This window comes from Tetrao urogallus, assembly GCF_951394365.1.
Source record: "Tetrao urogallus genome assembly, chromosome: 11".
Taxonomy (NCBI): domain Eukaryota; kingdom Metazoa; phylum Chordata; class Aves; order Galliformes; family Phasianidae; genus Tetrao; species Tetrao urogallus.
Genome location: NC_136824.1, coordinates 9286988 through 9302993, shown reverse-complemented (window position 1 = coordinate 9302993; position 16006 = coordinate 9286988). Strand labels below are relative to the sequence as shown.

The window sequence follows — 16006 nt, the reverse complement described above, 5'->3', positions numbered from 1 at the left end:
ATTTCAAAAGATGTTCTTTTGATGTGGGGGGTTAATTAGTTCCATTTGTTGGAATTACTCTGTTATGGCTCCAGTATAATCTCCAGTGCTAATAATCATGTTGAAGACGGTTCCAATAGTTTGTGAAATACTTAACATACCATGATAAGGGTAAAGAGAAGATGAAAGCCATCACATAGGCTAATTTCTCTGCTTTATAGCAGAAAGCTAGTTCAGTAGTGGAGATCTATTGGCATAGGAAGGTTTCTGGATCAAAAACATAGCCTCACTCAGCCTCCGAGAGCTCAAGGCCTGCCCATCTCCCTACTGCCTTTCTTTCGGAGCTGGGACGCTTTTGGGGCTCACTACACAGCCGTGAGTGTCACACGCCACCTTTTTGTTGACAGGGCCTTTTCTGATTGGTTTTCAGTAACAGAAGCATAAATAATACTGAGCTCGTGCCTCTCCATTTTATGGTGGGCAGTCCTGGGACAACAAGAGAAGAACTCTGGAAGAAATGGGATGAAGGGCATAAAGAACACAACAGGAAAAGTCCTGGGGAAAAAGGAAAAAAAAAAAAGAAATCTCCATCTCAGTTACTCTGCGGTGAAAAAGTCCTGTGAAGCCGGAGTAAGTATTTTCTGCTAAATTAACCAGATGTTACCAGCAGGGTCTCTCTGGGAACAGCAGTGCTGCTGCCAGCAGAGCGACACACAAGGCAAGGAGCATCAGGCACCGGGCAGCCCGCCCGGCCCTGGGCAGCACACGGCACAGCTCAAAGGCGGTCACAGCACTAAAAGTAGGGCAGGCCAAACGGGAAATAAAGGAACCTCTGTCTCCTTGACAAAACACATATTTGCTCACCCACACCTTTGAAAAATCACTGCTTTTTATTAAGGATTTCTCTACACCCACTGAAAGGAAGAAAAGACAACACTTCACTTTCTAAGGTCACTTTCCTTGTTCTTTTTCCTCCCATCATCTTTTTTTACCCAAGGCAGTAAAACATCCTCCTATCATTTCACTATGAAATTATGACAACCATTATCTGCTTACAGTGGAGAAGGGTGGTGGGGCCACACTCGCCCTGCCACGGAGAAGCACATCTGCTCTGAATATGACAAGAGGAGTGGTGGCTGTTCTGATCCCTCTCCATCACAAGTCAGATCCGTGAGGTCTTGGAGACACAGTTAAAAGCTGCCAAAGCAGTGCAGAGCTGTTGCAATGCACACATTGCTGGAAGCCTTTTTTCAATTCAGTTCCAAGTTTGTAATATTTAAATTACTTGAATTACTTGGTAGGCTTTTCCTGAGCAAGAGTTGATATTGGTTTAATGGCTGAAATTACATCAATGAAAGAAAAAACACACAAAGAAACTTGCCAGATGAAGGAATTTCATCTCTGCTACCATACCCCGCAATTTCTTTTCCTGTGAAGGGAAGCTCCTCTAATCTAAGAGTCACCTTTTGGCAAAGTACCCTAGAGTATTTTTAACAACTATGACTTAAAATAATTTCATTTCCATGGGCAAAGAAAATAATTTGCTTTGAATCTCCGAGTACAGAACTGGTAGAACTCAGAATTGCCAATAAATGTGCAGAAGACGCCCTGCCTCCATTCGTGGGAACACAAAAAGTGTCATCATGAAGAGGTGGGTAGCAATTAGGACTGGTACAGGAAATGAGAATGCCAGAAACATACCAAATATTAGCAGATTTACACATCATCCATTCCTACTGCCCCAAATGTCTGCTGCCAAATGCTGCTGGGGCTCTGATTCTGCCCTCCAAATCACACCAGACCTTCCTGGTACAATGCACCCAGACAGACCTTTGTGTGAGGGTACTGTAACAACCAGAACACAAAACACTTAACAACTAAACAGCTTCATCATACTGTATTACAAACTAGATTCACTTTGGAGAACAGTAAATGTATATTGATTGGCAAAATTTGGCCCACTCTCATTTTTAATAATTGCAATTTACTTCAGAAAAAGATCTACTTACTTTGCTTTTCTAGCTCAGTAATTTTTCTTGTTCTCTCTTCAACACTTTAGTAAAATTATGCCCAACTCACTGTCTTCCATCTTCAAGGCAATTGTTAGTAGTAAACTCTTTTAAATCATCCAGCAAATGGGAATGAGCGTCAGTCAACATCTATTTTCTCTGAAACACAAAGCCCCTCTTTCCATATCAAACATTTACCAAACCTACTCTTGCAATCCATTAGTCTTCAACTCCAATTTTATTTTATTTTTTTCCTAATCACCTGAGTAAAGATCCCACAAACAATTTCAGACTGCCACCTGACGTGGCTCTCACTGCAACAGTTTAGTTGGCTCCAGCAGTCTCAAAATGCCCCCTACAGAGTTTATTGCTGGTTGTTAATCTTTAAGACAGCTTTATGTTCTTTGTTAACAACTTATTTCTCTAAAGATGAAAAGAACACTGTCACAATCACAGGTTTTGTAGGCATGTAACATCAGAACGTTTGAAAATGAGGACAGAAGTTTGCTTCTGAGATCCAACAAGGATTATATCTTTCTCAAATTCTATATGGAAACAAGTTCCATATCCTCTCCCTCATCTATATTGCCTGGATAATACATATTTCCAATTCAAACCAAGCAGAAAAAAAACACCAATATGGGCACTACCAACCATCATTCCAGCAGATGCTGGAAGATACCAGTCTGAGCAATTTGCATGCTTTCCAACCTCCTTTCTGCCTCTAAATTGCAGCATAATGTAGGTCATTTTTAATGAGGGGCTTTGCATGCGGCTTCCCCCACGCACTACACAGCAATCAGACACTTCTGAGTTCACGTTCTCCCTGCATCATTGCTGTATTTTGTCATTTTTCAACAGGTTTGGCTTTTGCCCACAAAGCTGTGGACTCTCACACAGCAAAGTCTCTTGACTGCCTCATTAACTCCAGATCGGTGTGTGCTCTTGCATTTTACTGTACCATTTCCTTCAGCATTCATTATGCTGCAAACAGCCTCTGGCGAGAAACTTCTTAAAACATCATGATGAAATTGTTTTCTAGACAACATAGAAGTCAATTATAATGCAATTAAAAGATAGGCTAATCTATTCCTTTGTTTGGCAACGGTATCTCAGTTAACATCATGGAGTGCAAGTGTTTATGGTATCTATGAAATCATTTGCTATAAATTGTTTTCTACTGTCCACAGCACCTCTTTTTTGTAGAAGATGTAGGAATTATAAAACCTGTTGTCTTCCAGGCTTGGAAATCGAGAGAAATTAAAGCGGTTTGCACCGGGCACAGCCTGCCAGGCTGGCAGCAAGCTGCCCCAGCCTCTGAGGGGTGCTCAGCCTGCACTGTGCTGGCTGTGCAACCTGCCTTGCATTCTGCATGGCAGCAAGGCCAGCAGGCTTCAGCAGCCCTGTGTTGTTCTGCATTCTGGATATAAATGACATTTCTCTGCAAGTCAGCGTGCATCACATGTGTATCTAAAACTTCTAGAACAGGCGCTTTGCATCCAAGGACGGTGAGCTGTTGGAGTTGCATCCTTCATCCACACCTTCCCTCTAGGCCCAATCACTTATTTCCCTTGAGCTTCAGCTTTCTGTCATTAAAAGAGGGATAATTTTGCCTGCAGCAATGCTAATCTGCCTGATACTTGCCAACACACGAAGACTATTCTAATAAGTGACATGTAAGCAGGACAGAGACAACCAATGCTGCCTTTACTCTTCCTCACAGACATACTGGGCTTCACTTTGGGAGAGGAAAGTAGGTCACTACAATAAGCAGCAGTTGTGTGAGGGAGAAGAGGAACTTTTATCGTTAGCTGGGTACAAACACCCTTCTTTTTCCACATCAGCACTCTTAAATGGACAGGCTGGGAAATGGGACTCTCCAGAGGCGAGTGTGCAGGCAGCATTTCTTCTCAACCTGCTCCTTAATCAGCACGGGTTCAATACAAGAGGAATAATTCATGTGATGAGCAATTGATCCTTGCTGGGGAAGCCCTAGGGGAAAATTTTAATTCTAGGGCACGCTCAAACAAGGGGCTGTTTCCTTTTGGATAATGCCTTTTGGACAGATGAAGGGGTTCTGAAACCCATCCAGTCTGCAGCCCTGGGCAGGATGCTCCGGCTGCAGGCGCATGGCTTCCCCCTCCACACACAGTAATTACTGGCTTCTCATTAATCGCTCATAACGCATGTGTGCACACCCACAAACCACACAGGCCACAGGATGTGGCACCAGCCCAGCTGCTGCAGCCTGGAGGTGAGCATACCAGCATGAACAGCATAACGATGGCCATGTATTAGTGCTCTACCGATGTCAGCGAACATCACCATCAATTTAAACAGGTGCTTTGGCTGATTTATAAGCCACTGTATAACCAAATACAGCACAGAGGGTGTTTGGAAAAACAAACATTTTAAATAAGAGTGACAAATATAAACGGATTAATAAGGGATGATTTCTGAGGTAGCTCTCTCCCAGAACAGTAATATTTCAGCACCCTCATCTAAGCAGGAACATGGGTAAACAGGCTGTAAATTTGTCTTCTTATTCTACGTTTTGCACTCCTGCAAAAAATAACTAATGATTTTTGTGCAAGATTGGAACGTTTTAACTAACACATCTGTAGACTGCTAGGGAAAAGCAGTCACCTCACAAGTTAAACTGGGGGGGACAAACTGAAAAAAGAAGGCATTAAAGGTATTAGAGCAGTTGTCAATTCAAGTGATGAAGATTTTTGCAGGAAATACATCAGAACACTGTTCAGGGATGTAAAACAAAGTCAGGAAAAAAAAACCCCATGTGTGGGGAAAACATCTTCATGCCTAATTTGTCACTCAACGCTGATGAACTCCAGTAGACAAGCTGTAGAAAATTAAGTGCTAACCTGTAAACATTTCAACCATGCAAAATGGAATATGTACTTGGCATTTAAATCAAAAGCCCTAGTCTGCACGTATCTATCTCCTTGCTCTTCTTAAAAAGAATGTTTTTTCACCAAAGAGACCTCAGTGTTATCTACCTAGCACAGGAGGTGGGTTTAAGCACTGTGCTACAGACTAAGCGTTGGCAGTTTAAGCCCTTGGCACATTAAGACCATGAAGTCAAACTAATTGGAGATAAAATCCTGTCTGGGTCTGTTCATTTGGGAAAAATAACTTTTAAGTCACTGTCTTTTCAATTGTCACTACAAGTGTCCACAATAGATTATATACAGAAAAAGCAAGTATTTATCAATTTACGTGTTTAACGCAGCTCATCTACATCTACTGCCAGCCAGGGCTGACAGCCATGATGCTCTCCACACAGAAAACACACTGGGATACCATCAACCTCCTACCTTGGCTCCATCCACACTGATAATCCGATAGCTGTTTCTCGTGCTGTCATAGAAGTAGGAAACAGTTACAGCCTGCTTGCTTGCGGGGACCCAGTTCTTCTTCGTGCTGGGGTCAATTTGGAAGACATGGGCTCTGGTGGTGAAGATGGGCTGTTCTCTAGAATAGGGAGGGACAGGAGAAATGGATGCATGAGTCTGCAGAAGATGAAATGTCCCAGAAGCCCAGACTTGACCAGGCAGCACAAAGCTAACTTTTCTTCCTTGTGTTATGATGACTTTGTAACCCAAATTTTCCTCAAAATACCAATCTCCAGGAAGGGATGCTCATGTGTGCTCACTCTTCCCACATCCACACATTCTGCCAAAAGCACCAACAAACCCCACACAGCTGGCTCTCCTGCTCACTGCTGTGAGCCTGCTTGGGGCCAGGACTGCTCTGCAGAGGTGCTAACGATGCTAGCAAAGCAAAGGCACAGTATAATTACTGGAATATTAAAGTCCCTATCATTAAAACTGCACTACTCCGTGGGCAGTTAATCAGCATGAGCAGTAAGGGGGAAATGAAACAGGTCCCAGGCCCCATGCTGCCTGCCAGCACACGACTGCATCAGGTGAGCTGTGGCCTCCCTCATCCCAGCCCTATGCACCATGAGGAATGCCTCATACCTGATGTTTTCTGCCCTACACACAGGCAACCCAAACTACAAACAGCAGAGCGGATGCAGGGCTGGAAGGACAAGGCACAATACACATCAAGGCTTCTAGAGCACAATTAACATCACTTACAGGTGGCAAAAGTCAATTATTTTCAAGTCATACTTTTAAGCCAAGTTTAGAAGTGAACTGCAAATCAAGATATGCTGTTTATATAAATACATATATTAAATAACTATATATATTCATGCTTTTTGTTCTTAAAAGCTACAGCTTATAATGGTATATATTGAGTGCACTTAATTAAGTTCAGCATGTTCTCAGTACATACAAAATGTTTTATCATTGATAGTTGAACTTGACAGAATTCTGACAGTATTCAAAAGCAATTGTATTACAACAGAGTCCCCCACTGTTAACTCCCCAAAACATTTATCTCATCCACACACAAAGCAAATGAAGGCAGATATGTGAAAGGCCAGAGACATCTCTTCACACCTTACTCTTTCCCACCCATACAATTAAATCTCTTAAATTATTCTCAGTCCTGTCATTTTGGAACTTTGTTTTTATTCAATTTTTTTCAGCTGCTTTTAAATCCACCTCTTTTTAAAACACAAAAACTTCAGGTACCGCATGTAGGAACAGCACAAACCATCACACACATTCTCAATCATTACACTTGAATTAAAACTGAGGGGAGTAGCTCAAACACTGTGTGATCTTGCAAAGCCCTACAAGGCCTCAGAAGGGAGAAAATGACATGATTTTTTTTCCTTGCAAGACATATGTAAGGTTTGACGTTTTCCAGGGGCTGCCATGCATGTTCCTGAATAGACAGCATGCTGAACTGCGTGAAATACTTCAGCAAAATCAATTTACATTACAAAGGAACTGCTATGTTACAACTATGGAGGAACAGCACACACAGCGCCTCTTCTTCACCAGCTGCAATGGGAATCTGCCTCCCATTTCCAATGCTACCATCACTGCCATCCCTGCCTGGGAGGAAAGCAGGGCAGAGCCCTGTAACACTTTTTTAAGACTTCCATCACACGTTATATGGATTAGCAGTATTACGTCCTTGGAGGCCATGGGTCTGTTTGCAATAAGGAATGCAGAGAAGGGAGGTTTCCCCCAAGTGATTTATTCCTTTACTCTAAAAATATACACGTCCCCTGAGTGGAGGATAATTTAGAATTTTGCCTTCTACTTAGCTGTATATTTTTAGCAGATTCTATTGTTTTTACTGGTAGTAATATGACCTATATATCGCAGCCTGAACTTTAAGGAGTTTCAGACTTTTCCTTCATAAAAACCCAACCCACAAGCAACTTTATAAACACATTTCTGTTAAGTCACCTTAACAGTACCAGAAAACACTGCTAAAATTATGCCCGGCCTCACTGCAGCAGCAACCATACAAAGTAAATGTGGAGAAATCCAATAGCTACAAGGCTAACTTGGCACTTGTTTCGTGCACGAGCCCCTGTAACTTGGTGGCAATGGGAACATGCAGTCAAGGAGAGCAGCTCTGCCAGGCAGCTGAGATGAGACATAAATCAAGAGACAAAGAGAACTTAGGAATGTTTAAAACTCTCATGAATTTTAAACAAAATTGTTAATGACTGATTAAATACATTTCTTTTTAAAGGAAAAAAAAACTTTAAAAAATCAACTTGACATTAACATCCACCATTTAGAGTAAAGCAGCCTGAAATCTAGCAAATGGAGGTCTAAATTATAGCCAATGATTCTTTGTTTAATAATGCAGATTAAAATAGAGAATGCACTTTGATAAACTGTACTATTAAAGGTGGCCAGCATGTTCTATAAATATGATTACAATTTTCAAACCATGTTTTTATCTATTTTAGTTGACTTTTAACATCTGTCTCTGTGCCATGTGAAACAAATTTCATGTAAAAAGCAATAATTCCCCATTATCTAAGAAATATGCTGCTAATCTCTTCATAGGCATTATAAAAGCAAAAGAATGAGGGCTCTGAAGCTCAGTAGCTGCATCCATAGCAGTGCAAGGTGCAGTGCTCCTTTACAGTTGATAAATAATCACACAAATTCTATGAGTGTGTGTCTTTAAAACGCATCTGGTGCGGGATGCATGTGCCTCCAGTCCATGCAGCAGAGCAGTTTTTGGAATGTGATGCTTCCTGCTACAGGCCACCTTCTGCACATGCTGAGATTTACACTGCCTGACAGCTGCAACAGATCTGCAGTGATGTGCTCTAACAAACATTAGATGAGGGTCTTTTCAGAAGGAACAGTCGGCATGCACATAAGACCCTATATCATGACATACATACTCTGCATCACTGCAACACAATGCAAAAACACGTATTTGCTAAATCCAGCACAATAAGCATTGTGCCAATGGTAATTTGGATCAAGCATCACTATTATTGCCTTTATGACAGTGTAATAAAATGAACTAATCTCTTATATACGTATATATTTACACAGAGTATAATTTGGAGTGCCACACATGGTAAATTAATGACAATGCAAAAATGGGCAACATTGCTAAAATAAAGAGTTCTGTTCTCCATGGTCCCCATCCAGGCCCTGTGGGACGAGGACAGCAAAGCCACCAGGAAATGCTGGTGCTCCAGCTTCTTAAAAATGGGTAGTATGGATGAGAAGGAATCTAGATGGCAAGGTGCATGAGGAGCTGCTGATGGCACTTGGTTTGTTCAGCTCAGAGAAGAGGCCTCATGGTGGCCTACATCTCCTCATCAGGGAAAGGCACTGAGCAGCGTCAGGCGATGATCAGATTCTTCACTGAGAAGGTGGGCCTGTTTTCACACCTCTGCAAGACTCAGTTGTCCAAATCTAACCAGAGCTGCCCATGCAAAGCAGCTGGGATTTTCAAGCACGCATTGTCACCATCAGGTAGCACAGCATGGAGCAGAGCAGAGGCAAAAGCTAAGTGTGGATGTTTTGCAGATGTGATGGCAGCAAACCAGCGTTACAAAAGCAGGCAGCTCTCTACCCTCCCAAATTGGCATGTGCTAATTAATTCAGGTCAGTCAAATTTCATCAGATGCAACACGGAAGGCCGGGCACTGGCTGCCAGCACTCATAGCCATCAGAAGCACAGAGCCTGCTCTGACTTGCAAGACTGCAAAATCGGTATCACAGAGCAGGCAGGTGGTAATGGCTCCATTTTACATCTGAGGAAGCAGCCATAAAGAAAGAGATGGCATCCTGGGATAACGGAGCCAGTAGCAAGCCTGGAAATAAAATTAATTTGCCTCATTTCCCATCTGCAGCTTCACTACTGCTAACATCACAGGGCAGTTTGATAGCAGATCTCCCACTCTGGGAAATTTTTCATCACATGACTGGAAAAGCCTAACTCAACAGATGAATATTCACGGCTCAACAGAAGCGATTATTGTAAAAATTAGCAATTGCAGCAGACCTGAGGGATGCTGACAGAGGCTTCAACTCCTGCACAAACCACATCTGCCTGGCACTCTGCAAGGTGGTCTTGCAGAGTCTTGGAGGTGGTCTTGCACCTGGTCAGCTCCTGTTGGTCCTGAAATGGGAGCAGGCCTTCTCACACAGCTACTGCCACAGCGAAAATTACTTGCAAGGACGGAGAAGCAACTCTGAGCAAAACAGGGCAGGCAGAAAAAGGGAAGAGAAGATATCTGCTGTGGTGTGACCAGATGGGTGACCAGGCCCAGAGAGACAGGTGGGATGAACAGGGCACAGCTGCACCCAGGCTTTGCTCTGCTGTTACATCCCTGCTGCAGCAGTGCTAACTGAGGGGGAGGTCATGCAACTTGTTCAAATGGCCACTGGCATGATTCTTCATCGCTCACTTTGTACTAGTTTCAGTATCAGCTCACCTGCAGAAATGTATTACATTCATGAAAAAGAAAGACATCTTTTTAGCTTCCATCTTTTAAAGTCATTATTATTTCAACAGACAATGTAATCAGCAAAAGTGCTTCTTACATTTGTAGGAAACATAATAGTTCCAGTTACTTAGACCAAAAAAAAAAAAAGAAAAAAAGAAAAAGAAAAAAGACCAGCTAGCTAAAGAGAAATTTTCTGTCAAAAGCACAGATATTAATTAATCTCATTTTTGATTAGCAGCTGAGTAAGTCCAAAAGAATAAGTCTTCAAGACAAAAGCTCTCAGTGCAAAAATCACTGCAGCGTCTGGAAGAGCTCACAATAGCAATAAGCCTTTATGAAGACAATACATTAATGAAAAGGCTTAAGGTGGACAGTGAAAAAGCTCACACTTTACTTATGGGCTATCAGTTATTTGCCTTCTGAGACACTCACTGAATAAACACACACAAGAGGCAGAAGCTGAAAGGACCCTGAACTATTCCACTATAGGTAAGATTGTTCTAAAAATAAAATTAAAACTAAAAATCACACAAAAAATACCAAGTATAGGTATGTATGTGAAACTGGTCGTTACTCTTCTTATTTCAGAGATTCTTCCTGAGAAGGCATTGAAAGAGAATCCATAAATCTGCATTTCTGGAAAGGTTTACACAGCCTCCAATGTACACAGGGATAAATTCAAAACCAACAAAACTGGGGGAGGGGAAAGGAAATAATAGTACTCTGTTTATCCCCTTCGCCAGGTTAGAAACAAACTCTCCTACCCTCATTGAGGAATGAGGCAGCATCAGCACATAAACACCCCTCCCCCCCCCCAAAAGCCTATAAATTCCTGTGGATAGGTTAAAATTACATCCATAGGGCTCACCTCAGCCCCAGCAGTGCCAATGCTTCCAGAATAGCCTCCTCCAGAGCACAGTGCTCACCTGTAATATTGCAGTGATAGACTGGGATCTGAAATTGGAAGCATAAATCCTGGAGCAGGTAGCCCCATGTCTGAGGGGCTGCCAGCCTGCCCTGCTGCCAACTTCTCCCACCCAAGCAGGAGACATGCACTCCTCACAACTCATAGACCTGTGAACATGCACTGGAATGCATCCCATATGGGATGGATAAGAACAAAGCCAGCACAGCACAGCCTGGCTGGGGACATGCCCTGCAGTAGCTTCCTTGAGCAGCACCTGAAAACAAGACTCTGCACACCCCAGCCTTGCCACACGTTGTTCCATCCTCCTTACATCTACGTGGGTTGGTGCCCCTCTCACATTAACACAGTGAGATCAGGAAGGAGAAGCTATCATCAACACAATGCTTGGAGCTAGATGGGAACTAACTTTGTGTTTGCAAACCGGCAGGAAAATCCTTCCATTTCTATTATTGTTATCAATCCTTTTCAATGTCTTCTGTGTTGTAGAAGGCTGGGGATATTTTCAGGTTGCGCGCACTGTTCGGTGTTCATTTAAAAATGAAAGATTAAATGTCAGAGGATATATGATCAAAATACACGGCATCTACAAATGCAATATAGGAACAAAAGACCTTGAGTGCATCCGACCATGCAGGCCCACTGCCACCAGCAGGGCAGCATCTTCATAATCAGGATTACAGCTCAGGACATTTTCCTTTTACTTGTCATAACCATTTAAATGGCAGATGAGGTCATCTGCACACAAACAAATCCAAAAAGTTTATTTTAATCAGTAGCTTAATTAAAGCCTTACTATTGCAAAACAACATGATTAAAATCTCTATCACCTTACACACCACGGCACTAAGCAGATCCCTGGAGCAGAGCACTTTTCTGCACTAATCTACACACACAATTATCAATATCCTTTTCATATTCTATTCAAATGCTCTCCCTTGAGGCTTTTATTCCATTTACACTAAGGGGGGAGTGGAGGGGGGGGCTGGAGGGGAAGCTTATCAGTTCAGTTTAAAGAACAAGCCAGATAACTCCTTCTGATCGACCGCCTGAAGGAGCGAATCAGGAACTCCACCAAGCTAACGCCAGGAGAAAGCGATCGGGCTCATCCTGCCCACGGCCAGGCATGGGGTCAGCTGTGCCCTGCGCAGCACATGGAGCTGCTGGCACAGCACCATGGGGCTCAGCACTGCCCAGGCCTGGATGCTCTGTTAGAGGACACAGAAAGTGTCAGCGGATGGCTTAACACAAGGATGCATGCTTTTAATGCAGCTGAGGCACATAAAAATTAAAAGAAATTAAAAGAATAAGCAATTCACTCCATAAAGGATTAGCGAGATGCAAAGCCGGGCTCACACCAGGTTTTCAGCACACGTTTCAGCCTGCCTGTGCTGACAGCAGCAGCCTGGTCACAGCAGTGTCATGTTTAAACAGATCTCTGGCTCCAGCCTCCTCCTCAATTAAGCCATCCAAAGGACAGAAAACACCAAATGCAGACAGGAACACACAGACTGCATTTTAAAGGACAGCTCTGAGCGCAAGCATGTCTGCCACGCTCACAGCCCCCAAAGGCCTGGACATGAACAAGTGCTGCCACAGCTAGCTCTGTTCTGCGCTCCCTGAGTCTGGACCACGTGGAGCAGATTGCCATTCCCTGGAAATTTTAATTGCATAGCTTCAACAGCTGTAATACTTTGTCTGCTGCTGGCACATAGCAGCACTTCTGAGGAATGGGAGAACAGCTCTTAGAGCTACTGCATTTACAAAGGCTGCTCTGAAAGTAATGGCTCCTATTCTATGATGCTCAGAGGCAGAGATTTGGTGGGCTGGCAGCAGAGGTAGAACCTTCCCACCAATATCCCATTCCAAGTTGTTGCTGTGGGACAGATGGCAGCAGAGGGACAGTCTGACAGAACGTGTCTGGCATGGAAGCGTGGATGGAGCAAAAGAGTGCCACTAAATAATAAAAATGCAGAATAAAAATGCACCCATTGACATCCACTGATGCTTGCTAAACGTTTATGGGGACCAACCAGAGGATGTAAGCACAGTGAGGTGGTGTTGGTGTGTTTCAGCAGTGACGACAGTGACAGCAGGTCACCTCCGCTGGTGCAGATTGTTACGAGCATGGCATGCAGTCTCTGGTTCATTGCTGATGAAAACACATAGCTAATGGTGGTGACTAAGCTGAAAAACAGTGTTAACTGAGAATTTGTTCTACCAGTGTTATTGTGCTCTTTGTATCTGTTGCAGTTTCTGTGGAAATAAATAGGAGGCATTACTTTTGGAGTGACCTATATACCAGCAGCCATCGAGAGCACTTAATGGCATGTTTTATCTACTTCAAGTTAAAAATACAAAGGAAATTTCAAACACTTAGAGGCTAATGTTATTCACTGATAATTTTAATCTCTGCCAATATAACACCATCTGCTGCCATCAGATTTACAGAACAGATCTCAGGAATGCACTTACTCATTGGTATAAAAAAGCCCAGCACAGAAGTGAGGATTCTCTGAAAATCTCCTAAGCCTCAGAGAGGAGGCACAACTCAACCTGAGAAACAATTTGCAGGTTATATGCAAAGAAACACAGTGTATACAGAAACACACAAAACACCAGTACTCCTCCTCCCACAAAGAAAAGGGAACAGCACATCAGCAAAACTCCCACAAAACTAAACCCCTACAGCCTTCAACTCTGCAGTAAAGCAAACTGCTCGTATCTGTGGGCAGTACAGAGATAAGATTCCCCCAGCAATTCCTGAAGCTGACAGCCACCTGTTGGCAAAGCCCTCCACTCCCAAAGCCTCGACGCCCCCGACTGCAGCACTGCTGCCCAGGCTGTGAGGGTTATGTGAGGTGTGGGCTCTGTGAGGATTTCACTTCGAGCATCAGCATTTTTCATGTGATGCAGGTTACATAACTAGGAGTTATAATGCAAATAACGTGAAAAATGGCATTCTTGTATCAGCAGACTCAGAAAATAGCATGGGCTGGCTGGAAAGACACAAGATATACAAAAGGTAGCACACATTCTTGCTATGAACTTCCTATCCAAGATGTGGCTGGGTGAGACTTAAAACCAGATGCGGAGCTCCCAGGTTTTTTAGATGTGCATTGCAGAATTCACCCAAGTTCTGAACAGCCACTGTCAGGGCTCCAGAACTAAAGTATCCCCCAAAATTAAGGCATAACATTTCTCCTTCACATCAGTGCAGACTTTGCTTTCTTAAATAACGTCTGTCAAGGGTGAAGGACGCAGCTGAATGGCGCTTTCCCCCATCTCATTTATTTATTGACTACAGCATAGCCAGACAGGTGGGCTGATTCTGTCAGCAACTGAAGTTGCCAGGACTGTGAATACTGCCACTTATGGATTGATAAATGGACTACATGGACTAATTGCATTTCATCCTCTCTGGACAGATGGCAAATCTTACAGCCATATGTCAATTATTTCCACCGCACCAAAAGTATATTAACACTTACCAGAAACGTTTAAAGCAATGAGATAATCTAAAATACTTTTTTTCCACAGACTGGGATAGAACCAGCTCAGAAGTGCCAGGCTCTCTCCCAGAATTCCCACTGGGCTCAGGCTCGATGCCGACAGACATCACACAGTTATTGATGGGAGCGGATGAGTCCCCAGCTGGGCACAGCACTGCTGTCATAGCCAGAGGAGAGCTCACATCACCGTAGCTGTTCTGATTGCCCTTGTTTAGCTGCTGCTATCAGCGGTTTGATATTCCAGCCACTCTGTGAGCTGGCTGTGCTCAGGTACATATATACTGTTCCTGATGTATCAAATCCCTTTCTGCTGGAGCTGTGCTTTAAACCCCCACCAGCTGGACTGCAACCATGGTCTCATCCCACTCAGCTCCGGATCAACACCACTAAGTTGGGCAGTGCTACTTCAGTGCAATGCCTGGAGCTCATCCATTTACCAAATGCAGACAAAGCACTGGTGGGTGATACATCAGGCCAACACACATCCCCAGTGACACAGCCTTCTTGTGGCCACGTCCTTCATTAATACTCTGCTGTAGAACTTCAAACTTTTAGTGGGATCTATGGAGCAGCATTGAATTCACCCTTCAAAATCACCAAAGAGCACATGCAGGAGAGCTGATCCTCCCTGCCCTAGGTTACTGCTTCTTTACACCAAACAAACACAACCAAAATCAGTTCAGTATATTCTAGCTAGGCTTTTTATGCTAGAATAAGCCATGTTACACAACTCAATGACTTTTTGCTTCATTTACAGAATATAACTCTAAACATCGGTTTTAAGAAAGGATTAAAAATCATGTCTTGTATTACATAGCAATTTGATTGAAGTGCACTCTCATGGCAGTAGACACTTTGCTAGTGGAGGCAGATGCATACACTTTTTAGACCAGCAAAGGAGGCACCATTTTCCCCTGCCTGCCATGAGTAAATTATAGCAAGTCAAGAGCTGGGAACTGAGCTTTAGATCCCATGGTCTAAAATTAGTGCCTGGTGTTAACGTGCAGGATGGATCAACTGCTCACCCAGCTGCTGCAGACAAGGTGCCAATTGGTGAGAAGTTCTTACTATGCTTTTTGCAGGTTTACACTTTAGCACCCTAGAAGTTAAACTGATTGGACTCAACAGGGTCTGCTACAGAAACCAGCGTTCAGAGAGATCTTTTAAGATTTGCTACTCTTAAATATCAGGGGAAAAAAAAAAAAACAACAAAACATTTCAATGGCCCACTTCTCCATAGACAAGCAGACTGACCCGCTGTATCACCACACAGTCACCAGTGAAACACAGGAGCCAGCTCCAGGAGCAAGGACAGGTGGCAGAAGACTGAGAAGACAAAAGACAGGACAAGAAGCTGAGATCTGAAGTGCTAGGTGTGGACGGACCTACTAGCCTTACAAAAACCAGCCACTGTTGTAAGGAATGACAGGCAACACTGAAATGTCCAGACCACCCCGCAGCCACGTGCCTGGCCTCTCCTCTGGCCAATAATTCAGAGGGACATCCAATAATGGAGCTGACGAGCATAAACTCTTTTCAGTACAGCCCTGTGTCACTTGTATGGATGTAACAGTTATGTGAAAGCACACTATAAATCAGTGCAATGTTACATTTCCACATTTCATGGGAAAGACCTCCCAGAGCTTGCTGCACCTCCTGAAGACGATGATGCCAATTCATAAGGCAGAAAAGGAAAGATCAAACA

General features: G+C 43.4%; 1 protein-coding gene across 1 annotated transcript in view; it reads right to left on the bottom strand.

Annotated features, from left to right (window-relative positions):
- The window catches only part of HOMER2 (homer scaffold protein 2), a gene marked incomplete at both ends in the record, with an annotated part of 48146 nt that overhangs the window by 23547 nt on the left and 8593 nt on the right, over nucleotides 1-16006 (bottom strand). Inside the window, one exon of the mRNA XM_079541125.1 lies at nucleotides 5324-5480. Within this exon, the coding sequence (XP_079397251.1) occupies nucleotides 5324-5480 (157 nt within the window). The remainder of the gene's footprint in view (nucleotides 1-5323; nucleotides 5481-16006) is intronic.